The 15,577-nt window shown below is 30.9% G+C and overlaps 1 protein-coding gene across 2 annotated transcripts; it reads right to left on the bottom strand.

Annotated features, from left to right (window-relative positions):
* Positions 1 to 1,086: 1,086 nt before the first annotated feature.
* LOC106664310 (LIM and SH3 domain protein F42H10.3) lies at positions 1,087 to 14,688 on the bottom strand. Of its 2 annotated transcripts, none has more exons than XM_014389923.2 (8): positions 14,428 to 14,688; positions 14,207 to 14,301; positions 7,476 to 7,560; positions 7,296 to 7,396; positions 6,688 to 6,779; positions 5,147 to 5,329; positions 4,933 to 5,087; positions 1,087 to 1,954 (listed from the first exon to the last, which is right to left on the bottom strand). In XM_014389923.2, exons 1-8 carry the CDS (start codon positions 14,494 to 14,496, stop codon positions 1,778 to 1,780), a joined length of 957 nt encoding a protein of 318 aa, XP_014245409.1. In that variant the 5' UTR covers positions 14,497 to 14,688; the 3' UTR covers positions 1,087 to 1,777. The 2 variants fall into 2 exon arrangements, with proteins under 2 accessions (XP_014245409.1, XP_014245408.1); XM_014389922.2 differs by having other exon boundaries at positions 5,147 to 5,332; positions 14,428 to 14,687.
* Between the last annotated feature and the right edge of the window lie 889 nt (positions 14,689 to 15,577).

The raw sequence follows: 15,577 nt of genomic DNA, 5'->3' as shown, positions 1-15,577 counted from the left end.
TTTCTTTTTGCTTGAACTGTCTTTTCACAACATATAAACATGGATGCAGGATATAAATATATATTTTTTAACAAATATTTTTATATGATTAAATATTATTTTTGCATACTTGGATTGTTTCATCATAACACTTTTTTTTTTTGCTTTTTTATGTAAGGATTGCAAAACCTGAAAAAGGTTAATATATATTAAAACAATTAATTTTAAAGTTTTGTTTTAAACATGAATTATTAAGACTAATCCGTCTTATTCTTAAATTTGTTTGTTAATGTCAGACATTCTCATATGGTTTTTTTAAATAATAAAGTAAACACATTATTTATTAATATTTACTTTTAAAAAATCAAAGTAAATGTTAATAAACGTTTTTACTTTATAATTATTATTTAAAACAAGTTACTGTTGCCTGACATTAGCCACAAAAAAAAGTGTGAACTGAGAAGAAAAAAGATATCAATGCACAATAAAACCAAGTGCTGGACGTTTTGTATGGCCTCCTGTGATTAGACAATGACCAAATTTTCCTAGTTTGTTTTGATAATTTTGGCCATTTCACATTAAGGCCAAATGTGTTCAATATTTATAATCCTTCGTCATTATGTACAATGTACAATTATTGAACATAATGTTTGTTTTTGTATTATTTGCATACTTTAATGAACAAGTGTATTAACCCAAATATGTCTTTGTGGCAGGATTAAAATAAAAAATGCATTTATTCAAAATTCTGATTATTTTTATTTGGTTGTCTATGTCATATCGTGTTGCAATTGCCTTGATTGTACGATAATAATTGAACAATCCTTAAAAAAAGTGATCTCGTTAATTTTTCAATGGAATGTATTTTTGAAATGTAAAAAAAAAGTTTTACCATACATATTTTTGTATTCTATGCAAATGGTAAATAATTCAATAAAATTGTTCTTTTGAAGTAAAGCATTTATTTTTCATATACACAGGGAGATTTGTTAAGTTCAATAAACTTATTTAAGTTAATCCATATACCTTTTTATCAAATATATTTATCAAAAAATTCAACTTACAAGATACATAAATCTAAATAAAACAAAAATAATAAATCCACAATTAGGCGAATAAAAACAATTTTATTTTAAATTTTAAGGCACTTTTTTGGGTAGAATTGAAACACAATTTCAGTGTTTGTTCGCAACGAAATAATTTAAATGTTCAAAGTAATGAGACTAACTTGAAAATTCAATAAAAATCACAAGTGACATTTCTTTGAAACGAAAGTAGGAATTAATTGTTCATTCCGCATTTGTTGGAGGATTTACTTTTAAAAATTGTTATGTTACTATAGTTAAGTAATAGCTTTTACAGTTAGGAAAAAAAAACTTTTGTCTGAATGGTAACTTGATCGATTAAATAAAAATGATTAAAAAAGAGTTGTGTTTTTAAAGTTTAAAATTAAATGGAAAAAAAAATTAAAATATATTTTTTACTTAAAGGCACATTTTCAAATCAAGTTTGGCTCTGATAAAACAGTATTACATCCTAACTCAATGGTTAACAAAAAATTGTAATTAAAATAGAGCAGAAATAAATATTTAAGCATAAATTACAGTTTACATTTAAAAAAATGCAATAATGGAATGGCCAATTATATTTCAATACAATGGAATGAAAAAATTGGATTTTTTTAAAATGAAAAATTAAAAAAAAAGAAAAAAAAAGTTAAAAGACATTTCAAATGCTCAAGCGGGGAATTTATCGGTTGATGATACACCGGTTTATGTGATGTGAACGTGGTTTTAATTTAAATGGCTGGTTCAACATAATTCGCTGGGAGCATTCCCATCTGCCCAGTCCTTTGAACGAGGCCCGTCATCCAGCCCGCGTCGACAGCAGTACAATCAACTATTATATCACCATCTATGAAAGACACTTCATCACGATCTTGGGCTTCATAGTCGTACATGGCTCTGTAAACTCTCTGAAAAAAAATTAATATATTATCTTAAACAATTTATTATATTATTTTTATGCAAAGAGGTTGAGATGAAAAATTTGTGTCACAAGCAAGGTTTTGAACCCACAATATCTGGATTGAAAGATGACGACCGAAATGACGATGATATAATTAGCTGAGATATAACTCGTAAAAAATTAAGTAGTTTAATAATAAATTGTAATGCAGGGCCTGATGGATTACCAACCTATATTTTTAAGAAATTGTTCAGAAACTCTAGTCAACCCTTTAACTCTATTATTTAATAAATCTATTAATGAAAATATTGTACCTGATGTTTGGAAACAAAGCTATGTGATACCTTTACATAAATCGGGAGATAAATGTTACATTGAAAACTACAGACCTACTTGTAAATTGTCGGTTATACCAAAGATGTTTGAAGATATTATCTGTGAAATGTTAATACCAATTCTGAAGCAAGTTACAGTTGATGACCAGCACGGATTTCTTAATGGTAGGTCAACTTGTCCAAATCTTTTATGTTTTCAAGTTTTATCTTCCTTTGATTCTAAGGCCCAAATGGATACTGTATTCACAGATTTTTCCAAAGCCTTCGATACGGTGGATGATGGCATTTGGATCAGAAAGTTACTCTACACAGATTTGGAAATCAACACAATATTATGGTTAACATCCTTCTTAACAAAGCGATCACAAATTATAAAATGTGGCAATTATGTATCGAACCCAATAATAGTGACATCTGATGTTCCTCAGGGAGAACCTCTTTTATTTACAATTTTTATACATGATCTCCCTCTGTACATTAAACATAGTAAAATTAAGTTGTTTGCTGACGATGTCAAGTTATATAAATCCATGACCTCGGTGTTGGTCTGTAACTTGCTCCAGAGTGACCTAGACTGTTTGGCTTTACGGTGCCACCACAATAAAATATACCTGAATGTACAGAAATGTAAAGTTATGACATAAGGTCTGGGACAAAAAGATAGCCCACCCAATATTTTTTCTCTTAATCAATTTTAACCATTGAAATAATTTTTTTAAAATTTTTTTATTGATATAATTTTTTTTATTTATTTTGAACCGATTTTCTCCATTAGGAACTGTAAAAAAAAAAAAACTACAACTAAGAATGAATGAATAATACTTGATTTAGTAGTATATATAGTATATATACTAGATTAGTAGGAGTAGGAAAGTAATTTTAAATTTTTTGAAGTCTCCAGAAATCTATGGGACAAAGAAATCTGGAAGACCACGGCAAAAACGGACAATTTTAAGGGTTGCATCCAACTCAACTTTAAATTGCTGCGAGAGCTAGTGTAGTGACGAATGTGAAAAACGTCCAAAGGATCATTCGTGCAGCTCCTCACATCAAAAGAATGAAAATGAAAGGCATTTCACCTCTAAGCAAGGCGTGTAAAGAAAGAAGAAAGGAGTTTGCCCATGAACATGTGCAATGGAAAGATGAATGGAAGGATGTCCTGTTCACCAATGAAAAAAAAATTCAATCTCGTCCTGATGGCTGGGCTCACTATTACCATGACCTACGGAAAGAAGAGAAAGGGTCATGATATGGGGTGGTATTGGCTATGATCACAAAACTGATATTGTGTTTATTTCTGGTCGAATGAACAGCGAACCATATGTTAATTTGTTAGAAAACCAATTAAAAAAATATTTTGAACTTGTTCCTAAAGAGAACGTAATTTTTCAGCAAGATAATGCTCCAGTTCACACGGCAAAAGTTGCAAAAGAATTTTTTAGAAAAGAAAGGAACAGAATTATAGATTGGCCGGCTAGGTCCCCGGATTTTATTATCATCGAAAATGTATGGGGGCATCTTGCTAGGAGTGTTTACAGCGGTAGCCGACAATTTCAGGGCGTTGAAGAATTGAAAAAAACAATTCAGGAGGAGTGGGCCAAACTTCTACAAGAGATAATTCGTCATCATTTTGACTCGCTTTTAAATCGTATGATTGCTGCATTAGAAAAAGGTGGTGCATATACAGGATATTAAATTTAATTTGTGTTATTTTAATTGTGTTTTAATAAAGAATTTTATTATTGTTGTTCACTGTGCTATCTTTTTGTCTCACCCCAAATCAAGTATTATTTATTAATTCTTACAAATTATTTTTTTCCAATTCCTAATGGAGAAAATCGGTTCAAAATACACTACATATTAATAAATAAAAATTATACCAATGGTTAAAATTGATTAAGAGAAAAAATATTGGGTGGTTATCTTTTTGTCCTGGACCTTACAGTAAATATACAAATAATATTAACTATACCTAGATTGAAGGTGTTACGCTAGAAAGAGTGGAAGAAATAAGAAATTACATTTGATAGAAAGCTGTCTTTTGATGGTATTGGTAAATTGAGAGCTGATAGTATTAAACTATTGGGTTTTATCACGAGATTATCAGCTGACTTCAATCATAAAAATGTATTCAAGCTTTTATATAGCACTTTTCATGTTATTTTGGTCTGGAATCCGCACTATATTGTGAAGGAGACCAAACTAGAACAAGTGCAGAATAAATTTCTGAGATTTACTGTTTTCAAACTCGGAATAAGAAGAGACCCCTATGAATATGGTCATGTAATGTCCCAAATAGGTCTAATCAGTTTAAGTAACAGACTAGAACTACTTGACATGGGATTTCTTTACAAGCTACTAAATGGGACGATAAATTGTGATGAACTGTTAGCCATGATAAAATTAGATGTGCCTAGTTTCAATTCGAGAAATTATAATGTATTCTGTTACCAAATGCCTTCTACAAACTCCTATGCAATAAAAGGCAACAAGTTCAATGTGGATTGGTTCCATGACAGTTTTTATCAAGTCAAAAAAACTATATTGCATAAGTTATCATTGTAAATCATTGTAGATGTTGTAATGTACATTGACCCGTGTATAAGTAAATAAATAACGAATCAACATCAATTTTTCAAAAATAACTTACACCAGAGGCACGATGTGGTGGAGGTTGTTGTTGTGGCTGTTGCTGGTGTTGTACCACCTGATGGTTTGTATTATGAGAGCTGAGCGATCCGTAGTAATTGTTTACAGGATCTAAATCAGCTATAGAACCAATTTGCCTTCCAACAGGACTGTTAACTAAGAAAAAAAAAACACATGAGCAAATACATAAATGAGAAAAAGTATTAAATAAATACCTGGTCCCCTTTCTGAAGTGTATATAACCGTTGAAGTCTGTCGTGCCGAATATGGCGAGTTTTGAACTTTATTGTTCATTTCCGCATGGATGTAATCCCTGTTTACGGGCTGCTGGTGATGATGAGTTGGAGGCCGTACGTTGTATTCTTGGTGTTGTTTTAGATTCATATTTTCAGCATCGCCTGCTATACAGAACGGGAAAAACTTTTCTTTTAAAGTGATTATTAAATACGCAAAAAATCAATAAATCTTGAACAAAAATTGATGAATTAATTCTGACACGATACTTTGAATAATAAAGTATCATATTGGAAACTCTAACCACTCGGCCACTGTGAGTCTAAGTTTGAATAATAAACTTAGACTCACAATGGCCGAGTGGTTTGGGTTTCCACTTGTATTTGCTACAAGAGTGGTCCTGGGTACAAATCCCAGCATAGCTCATGGATTTTTATCATTTGCGAATAATATGTAGAAAGTACCATAAAGTGGTTTGACCACCCCACCACGACAGCCAACACATAAACATTAAGCCCTCATGTAGGAATGTATAGGAATTACTTTACTTTTTAATTTAAATTATTCACAATTAGGCCCGCAATTGCAAGCGGTTAGGACATCTGACTCATATTTGCCCGGCTAGCAGTCCTGGGTTCGAATCAGCAGAGCCCATGGATTTTTAATTTATAACAGTTTAAAAAATGTTTTGTAAAGTGGTTTGACCCTTCGCCCACGACACCCAATGTGAAGATGGACGTTAAGCTCTGTAAGACAGGACTTTTAAGTTGAAATTATTCAAACTTGGGCCCACAGTGGCCAAGTGGTTAGGGCAACTAGTCTACTCTAAGCTAAAGTTTCTGGAATACTGGCAGAACCCAAGAGATTTTGAGTACAATTGAAAAAAAATATTCCAAAATGGTTGATCCAACGGTTAACTGGACCTACCATCCTAACAAAGTAAATTTACTTTACTCTTTTTCCAAATTTAAATTAACTAAAAACTAAATAGTTAAATCAAGTGTGATTGTCTGAATTAAAAATTTAAAAAGCACCTTTCTTGAAATATTTTTCACATTACTTAGCCACTACCTACCTTCTCTTTATGGCTAATATTAACAATTAAATAAAATTAATATAAACTGTAACTAGTTAAGACATATTTTTACATATTTAACATATATAAATGGCCAATGTGATTTCTGAACAAAAATGATGATATAAATATTATTATAAATATTTTAAATGCTTTTCTTGAAACTTTTAGTTTCAATTCTAGTGTAATAATTGTTATTATTTTACTAAGACCTTAACTCAACAGAGACAAAGAAAAGTTATTAAATAAGTTTTATTCAACAGATAATTTAACTTTTCACAAAAATATTGTCTTGCGTCTTCTATTGCATTTGTTTCTTTTTTACAATTAAAATGCCGTGGGGTTGTCGTCACCTGTCGAAACGCTGTTATTAAACCCATGGGTTGACATTTTTTTTAATACAAAATTATTTTTAAAAAAAAGTTTCGGCATAATTTAACAAATTACCAGATGGTCCAGTATCGACAGGCTCTCCGTTGATATTTCTCTTTTGTTCCATTGCAGCTTTTTTCTCCAGGTCGCCGTGATACGCAACATTACTGTTAAAACAAAACGATAATTTTAAATTTGAACAGGATTCATTCAAGTAGAATTTACATATAAACTATTTGCATAAATAATATTAGTTATATGTCCTGTTGAATTAGCCAATCTGAAAACAGATTGGTGGTATCCGACGAATCGAGGAGGGAAACACAAGCGAAAAACCTTTAAGTTTACCTTTAAGAATTTAAACCTCCTTCAGTTCCTATTCGTTAAATTAAAAAAAAAAAAAAAAAAAAAAAAAAAAAAAAAAAAAAAAAAAAAAGTGATAAAAACCCTCTAAAAAAGCCAGCGAATATGGTTAAGTGTATCCACCGCCTAAAATTTAATAGCCAAACTTGAAAATCGAGTTTTCCACTGCCTTGCATTGTTCGTTTTCGAGTCTATCCACATCAAAAATCATTGACAATACACCAAAAACACATAATCCATAGCGTTTCATTTTTTACTTGATCAACTTGTAAAATAATGTACAATTAATCTCGTTAATATTTATATTTATGGATATTTACCTTATAATTCTAGAGTTCTGTTTTATCCTTAATGTTTCCGGATCGTCGGCGACTTGTGTCAATTTGCCTTTTGTCTTTTCAAACTCCGCATGATATTTTACCTGAAAAATACAAATTTACATTAATAATTCACCTCAGAAGAAGATTGAAAAAAAAAAAAATCAACTGATAAAAATTTACATTAGACTGTAGTTTTGTATTTTCAGCGATTCTCTTCATCTCCGGAGTGTCTGCGACTGTTGTGGCCTTGGCTTTTGGAATATGCCTGCAAAACAATTTCAGACTTAACATTTTTTTTTAACAAGGAATTTAATGTTAGATTTAAAAATTAAAAAAAAGCTTTGTACATGATAAAAATAATCCTTCGCTTGTTACACATGGGAACAGGAATCATAGCAGATGTGGTTGAAGGTGGTAAAAAAATATCCAACTAGTTTACTATTGAGAAATAGCTTAATGAGCTTTATTATAATTTTATTTCATAATAATTAATTTTTTAACAAAATGTTCTTGTGGTGAATTAGTACATCTGCAATTGTTCTTACTACTGAAATATATTATTGTTTGTTAATTTTATGTTAAAAATATCTATTTTAAGTTACAATAATATTAAAAGCAATAGAAAACTTAAAAAAAAAATAAATAAAAATCAGAAAAGTAATTAAAAACTAAAATCTAACTTGATTATTTCTATCTCAAATACTTTTTTAAATAATTACAAAAGCATTGACTTGCAAAGACTCAAGGCTTAATGACCAATACGGTTGCAGCCTTTAATTTATTTAAAAAATTAAAAAACATGAAAAAATAAATAAATAATTACAGATTAAATTTAAATAGTCAAAATTATAAACAGTTAATAATGAACAGGCAGAAATGTTTAAATTATTTTAGTTAATATTCTCAAAACACAATAACTTTGTTTGTCAGTAAGAATGCTCGAAATGTCATATTAGCAGTTAGTAAAAATTAGAATTTCAACGGCATTTATGCTGTTTTTCTTTGCAAAATTTTATGATTCTAATTATAATTCAATAAAATTTGAAATAAATTATGTTTTGAAAAAGTAAATAACTACAAAATTCCTCAAAACGGATATGTAAAAAGCTCTGTCGGATATCAACAGTTCACTCATTTCCTTGTCTTTGTCTGCGAAATCAGGAAATAAGTGAGGTCAACAAAATTGTTTTTTCCCCTCATACCCAAGATAAATAGTTTATACAATAAAATTGAAATTACTTTATCAAAGGCAGAGTCAATTAATTTTAATTGATAATTTTTTATAAATGCTAATTTTGTACTAGTGCAAAGTTCTCAATTCACTAGTCATTTTAATATTGACTTAAAAAAACAGTGAAAAATGTTTCTATAAATATTTGACTTTTGAATCATCCATTTCAGGCATTTTTCGAATTGACCAGTAATAATCTAAACTTGTCCTCTGAAATAAATGGTTCTTCAAACTTAGGTGCGAACTTATCTAACTTAATTAGATAATTACTCCCTTCTTTTTATTTGATTTTTGTTTATTTAAACAAGTTTTTCTTCTGATTACATGTGTTTCTTATATTATAAAATAAGTTGACTAAATAATTATCGAAAATTGAATTACATATTTTACATTAAATTTACAAGATGCTGAAAGTGGAGAAAAAGAGAAGGAAAAACCTTTTATAAGAGCTAATTTTAAATAATAATTTTACATTTACAAGCATTTGCAATAAAAATTTTATGTTAAACCAAATTTTCCTTTTTAACAAATATAAGAAAACTGTCAAATAATTCTTTAGAAATTAGTTCTCTTGCAGTTGCCAGCCAGACATAGCCGCTCGATGTTGCATTGCAAATTAAATTTAATTTCCATCTGTCTTGATAATTACATCCATAAGATGGTTTCAGTTTTGGAGAAGTGCTTCTTGACAACTTTGGTATAATTCTTAAATGGTGGGGATAGAATCTATTGCTTCCATGGTCAATGTGAGAGCCCTAAGTCAGTTTGTATAGTGTGACAAGTGATGTTTTTTGTGTTCATAAACTGTCGGGAAGAATTCTTTTATCCATGGCTGTTAATTATACTGTCCCATTCATCGTTCCATACTTACTTTTTTACCTGAATTTGTTTCAAAAGTGATGATGGTTTTTTGCAGTAACTAATGCAGAGATCATCATTCGCTGCTTCCTTCGCCATTTGATCTGCAAGTTCGTTGCTGATGGCACCGACATGTGCTTTAGTCCAATTGAATCGAACTGTTCAAAACATATCTTTCTGAAGCTGGTGTAGTATTTTTCTACTATCCTCAGCAAGCTAAATTCTTATCGATCAATTTTTTTAGAATGCCAAGAGACACCCGACTGTTGGTTATAATGATCACTTTTTTTGCCAAGGTATTCATTGTTACCACCATCCATCAAAGCACGTTTAAAATTCCAAACAATTTAGCCTGATTATTTGAGCAATTCTCGTCCAATCTGTACTTCAATACAGTCGATATCCCCTTTTTCAAAGACAACAATGGAACGTCTCTCCTTTTTTACTTATGTCCATGTAATATCAAACATTTTTCTTGCTCATAGACTTCTGAAGATGATTCTTCTGAGCGATGCTTAAATGCTCTTCTGCAAGGGATTTTTTTTTTTTTTTGTGCAGTGTTCCATTCTTTCAGATTTTCAAAGAGTGCACTAAAGATCCTCCAGCCACCCCTCTGGCAGACATTTTCTAACCAATGCTGTAAAAAAACTGTTTTGTTTGAGTTATACTAGCAAATGAAAATGCTAATAAACCAAGATCTTTTTTCATTTATTTCATTAATTTTTTAAATTAGTAGTTCTGTTTAAGAAACGTGTGGATGGAAATTAAAACTGGAATACTAAGGATTTTTATCCATTCCACCTTCTCCAAATGCATTTAATATTAGAAAATTTGCATCAAATAAAAAGTAATAAAATTAATGTTTATTAATATATTTTCCATTAATTTCTATTGATTCATTCAATAAACAGGATGTTGGTCACCTGGTGGGCTGTTCGAGACATTGCCTGTTCGGGGACAATGCACTGATTGTGAGTCAGAAACACTCCCATATACCACTCCTACCATTTTTAAAAACCCTTCCTTTAAATGGACACCATCTGATATTTTGGCAAAATGGTGCGATAAATATAAACCTTTATCAGGACGCAAAAGCCTTATCTTAATAGAATTTCCAGTCTGATTTTGCTTTAAAGTTTTAAATGTGTTCTCTTTTAAAATATGTCATTTTGCTCGGTACAGTAGCGAAAATTAACCAGGGTCTCATTTCACATTTCATATTTTATTGAATAAGAATTTGGTAAAATGTATATTTAAATGCATGATTAATTATGTTTTAGAATCAGAAGAGCTATAGAAAAATCTTGTCTGTGCCCTCATTATTAGATCAATTATAGTGGGTATATACAAATTTAGAAAGCACAAATAAAAAATGAAAATAAATAAAAAAAAGAATAGAGCAATGAATAATATAGGAAATGCTTGCTTATGCCTATAAATGCATCTAATTACCATAAAAAATACTAATTTGAACATATAATTTTGTTAAAAACAAGAAATTCACTAAAGGAAGATAACGTACTTGACAAAAGTAAAGATATCATTTACAAAACAAAATTAATAAACACAATACGAAATATATGATAAAAACAACCCTTAATTAATTAAACAAATACACTCGACTGATTTAGTGTTTACGCTTGAGTTTATCAACTGATTTGACGCTATGGCGTAATATGTAAAAATTATTTATAGAAAAGGAAATAAATTAAGGCTCTGTTTGTTTATAAATTTATCTGTTTGATTGATCATACGGAATTCTATGAATCAAAAAGTTCATCCTATCAATAACAATAATTATTCAATATTTAAAAAAAGGATATGTACTTATAATATGCTTGTAATCATTACCAATCAAAATTTATATTATGCTTATATGTGCAAAAGTAAAAATTATTTATCTATTTATAATTGATAATAATGGAGAACACATGTGAAACAAAGACAAATGGTGTAATTTTGAAACGTGTAATTTTCAAAACAAAAAGTTTTATGTTTTTTTTTATAATTTACTGGTAGTTGTTGGGGGAATTCGGTCAGAACTTCTAGATTTACTCAACACATATATTTATTGGCCGACATTTTGGAAATTTTTTTGCTTTTTCAAGGCGGAATTTAAACATGTTAAATATAAAATTTTATAATTATTTTCCCTTTTAGAACACTATATTAAATAAAAAGTTTTTTTTTTTTTTAAATTTAAATGTAAATACAGGGTTTTCTGCATTGAGGACTCATGCATGAAAAAATAGGAAATAATCACACCAGGTCTCATAAAACTTATGTATTTAATACATTCAAGTTCTGCCTTGAAAAAACAAATAAAACTTCCAACCAGAAAAAAGTTTCGACAGTCTAGAAATATGCCTAATATTCATAGATAATATTAATTTATAATCGAGGACCGCATTGGTCGAGTGGTTAGGGCGTCCGACTTGCCATGCTAGCGGTTCTTGGTTTAAAGCCCATGGCTTTTTAATTGATAATAGTTCGAAAAACGTACTGGAAAGAATAAAGTATTTTATTTTTTTACCAATTTGTAACAATTAAAAAAGATATACATATAAATGAACCAAGATATCGGCTTTTCAGCTTATGACAGGCCACACAGTTGAGGGTTGATTTCCACCTAAGCCCCTTGACTTTTTCCCATCTATGACACCTAGTTGGGCATTTATCTGATATAGGGATAATGTTAGGGAATTTAACTGCAGAGAATTTAAAAGCATTAGAAGCCTACTTGGTCAAGAGCCCCTTCAATCTAGGGACTCTCAGGAAGACAGTAATCTACAGAATCCTGTATGACTTCATATGCAAGAATCTAATTTCATTCTAATGCATCCTATATTTATATTTCCAATTTTGGCTTTTATTTTTAGATGCTCTGTTTTTGTCTTGCGGTGAGACTTGCGGCGTTGGCCGGCTGGGAGGCTTTCTCTCTCTCTCTCTCTCTCTCTCTCTCTCTCTCTCTCTCTCTCTCTCTCTGGGTGGGTTGGCCCCAGCCCCCGGGAAGAATTTGGTCCTTTCCATAAAATGTTTATAAATGGTTTTCAATCACACTGTCCAACAGGGATCTATCGATGTTATTTATGTAGAGAAAAGAATGGTTGAGCCTATGGGCACCTCCTCCTTGTCGGCAGCTGTGGCGGGTCTCTCTCCATCACGGCCTATGTTAGTCTTTGACCAATGGACTTTTGTCTAGTCTTGGTCTTGTTAGTCGACTGCCATAGCCTTGCATGCAGCTCCTTAATGTTGGATCTTGCGACTTTTCCTCTATAGTTGCAAGAATCTACACCTTACATCGGACCACAAAATATATAATGTGTTCTGCAGTCTCCACTTCTTCCTGGCAGTATCTGCACTGTATTTCTTCTGACAGTACTCTTATCCAGTGCATAAGTGGAAGTGCACTGTAAGGAGTCCAACCAGAATTCTGGCTCTGTTGCAATTACCTTCAGTAATTTATTTGTAAGTCTTGCAGATGGCATCTTTATCTTCTATGAATCTCTTCGCGCCCCTCATACTTGTGGTATTGCTCCACCTGATTTGAACTCATTAAGGATCCATTTTTGGATGTATCTTTTTTTTGGCAGGGGGTTAGGCGACTAAAGAATTTATATTGGCTTTTTGTCATTGTCTCTATTCCCAAACATCCCAAGCCAGGGTCAGGTCATTGATGTCACTGACTTCTACCAGGGATTCCATACTATGCCATAAGCTTTTTGCTTTTACTACGCATAAATGCCGCCAGAATGTCAAAGAAAATGGTTGAGATTTGAAATGGTTATGATTTCAGACAGAAAAATTATAGCAATTTTAAAGTCAGTTCAGTCTTAGGATTCACTCAGAGGTCTGGAGCACCCATGCTTCTCTCTTTATCCGATCTAATATGCAGTCATAAACTTCGACAAATTTGTCAAATGCTACAGCATCAACATTGATATTAACGAAGTTCCACCTATGACACAAAAGCGGCTGACTCAGCCTCTTACAAAATTTTTGCCCTTAAAAGGAATTTGGAGGTTGAAGAAAGTCAGACTAGACTGACCCAGTTAAGGGGCATACAATACCGGCCATTCAAGGCACAAATTTCAATGAGGGGAAAGGGAAATGGACTGACTCATCCCTGTCTTTAATTTCTAAACAGGGGGGAAAAAAGGAGAAAAGGAAAAAAGGGACAATTAAGCCTAATTCGTTTCAATTAGTCATTTATCATTTGCATTAAATGGCTGGCATAAATGTCTTTTTAAAAAAAAAAAAAAAAAGGAAGATATGAAAATGTAACGATGTATCTCAAGGCTAAGATGACAATGGTCATAACTTAAAATTAACCATGATATCAACAAATCTGCACTTTTTAAAAATGTTTTATAATATAAAATTTATCTTGCGCAGTATAAAAGTAAAGTTTCTAGAATTAAAATTTTAAAATTTTCCAAATTATTTTTTTTTCTATTTTGAGAAAGTATTGTACATTTGGTAAGCTTATCATGATAACTAAAGCGTGTCAAAACCTGTCATATGTCAATGTGTCAAACTTGGCTCAAAATCCTTGTCCAAAAGTTTTCCAATCTGAAATTTTTTTACTGGACACAAAGATGATTCGCAAAGTAAAGCATATGAATTTAAACTACTTATAAATACAAAAAACTATAAAATAAAATTGCTTTTGGGTGTTTCATACATTGAAAATGTTACAAGATGATTCAAATTATAAAAAAATTAAGCTTTATAATAGAGACGTGTTTTAAGTGGCATGACACAGCCGGCTAATTTTATTTAATTTTTTTTTTATAATAAATATAATTAAAAAACAACTTACGCCTCGCAGTATGGATCTTTGTTGAACCCTTTGTAATTCCTCATGTTTAATGTCATATTGCAGACTTGACATTTGAAACATTGCTTGTGCCATATCTGTAATAAAAACCCGGACTTAGAATTTTTTGCTTTTTTTTAACTTTCCAACTTGGCGGACTTTTTTTGGCTTATGAAATTGAACGATTTTTTTTCTCCTTAAAAAAAATTGTTATTAAAACTTACTTTGTCTAAACACTTAAGCTCTTCTATCGGGTACACTGTTTTCTCACATCTGGCACACTTTTTATTCATTTTCTCTACTTTTTATTACATAAAGCACGCAAAAACTAACGATTATCGGATGGGTTAAAATAAAAAAAATAAATAAATACAAAACTTAAAGAAACTTAAAAAAACTAAACAATTTAAAAGTAAAATCGACTCAAGTGTCGTCGGCCATAAAGAGAACTGAAAGTGAGTGAATAAACAGTAAAGGGGGTTTTACCAACGGAATTCGGCCTTGAAAGTACAACCCATAAAAAAAAACATAAAAATAAAAAAATAAATATTTAAAATCCTGAGTCTTTTTTCGCCACGAGGTTTTAATCGAATTCAATAAACGAAAACGAAAATTGTTGAAGTTATGAAAAAAATCTAAAAGCCCAATGGAGTTTGTAAGCTTATGGAAGCGCCTATTTTCAAACAGAACATTATTCGACTATCAAACTGTTAAAAATTAATAATTTCAAGTTTTGAAAAAAAATAAGTATAAACGAATTCACCCTAAGAACATAAATTTACAGCAAGTAGTAGGTTATGGCAGTCAACTGCGTAAATATCTATATTGATAACACAGTTCCATGCCTGATAGAAAACGCACAGACCAAACCCCTGGATCTAAAGGGCTGAAATTTTGACAGTGCTTTCTTATGACATGGATAGCCGCTAAAAATTATTTTTTATTTTTAAGTTTCATCCGTATCTTATATGTATAAATATATAAAACAGTTCCATGACTGACTGACAGACAATGCACAGACCAAACCCCTTGATCTAAATTGCTGAAATTTTGATAGTGCTTTCCTATGGCATCAATAGTGGCTAAGAAATTTTTTTTTGGAATTCCAACCCTATCTTCTACGTATATATAAAAAACAGTTCCATGACTGACTGACAGACAACACACAGACCAAACCCCTTGATCTAAATTGCTGAAATTTTGATAGTGCTTTCCTATGGCATCAATAGTGGCTAAAAAAAATTTTTTTTTTTAATTCCAACCCTACCTTCTACGTATATATAAAAAACAGTTCCATGACTGACTGACAGACAACGCACAGACAACTTGATCCCTTGACAAACCCCTTGATCTAAAGGGCTGAAATTTTGATAG

The sequence above is a fragment of the Cimex lectularius genome, unplaced genomic scaffold (genome assembly GCF_000648675.2).
Source record: "Cimex lectularius strain Harlan isolate CLEC.00 unplaced genomic scaffold, Clec_2.1 scaffold190, whole genome shotgun sequence".
Taxonomy (NCBI): Eukaryota; Metazoa; Arthropoda; class Insecta; order Hemiptera; family Cimicidae; genus Cimex; species Cimex lectularius.
Note: the sequence above shows the minus strand (reverse complement) of the source record. Positions and strands in the feature narration are given on the sequence as shown.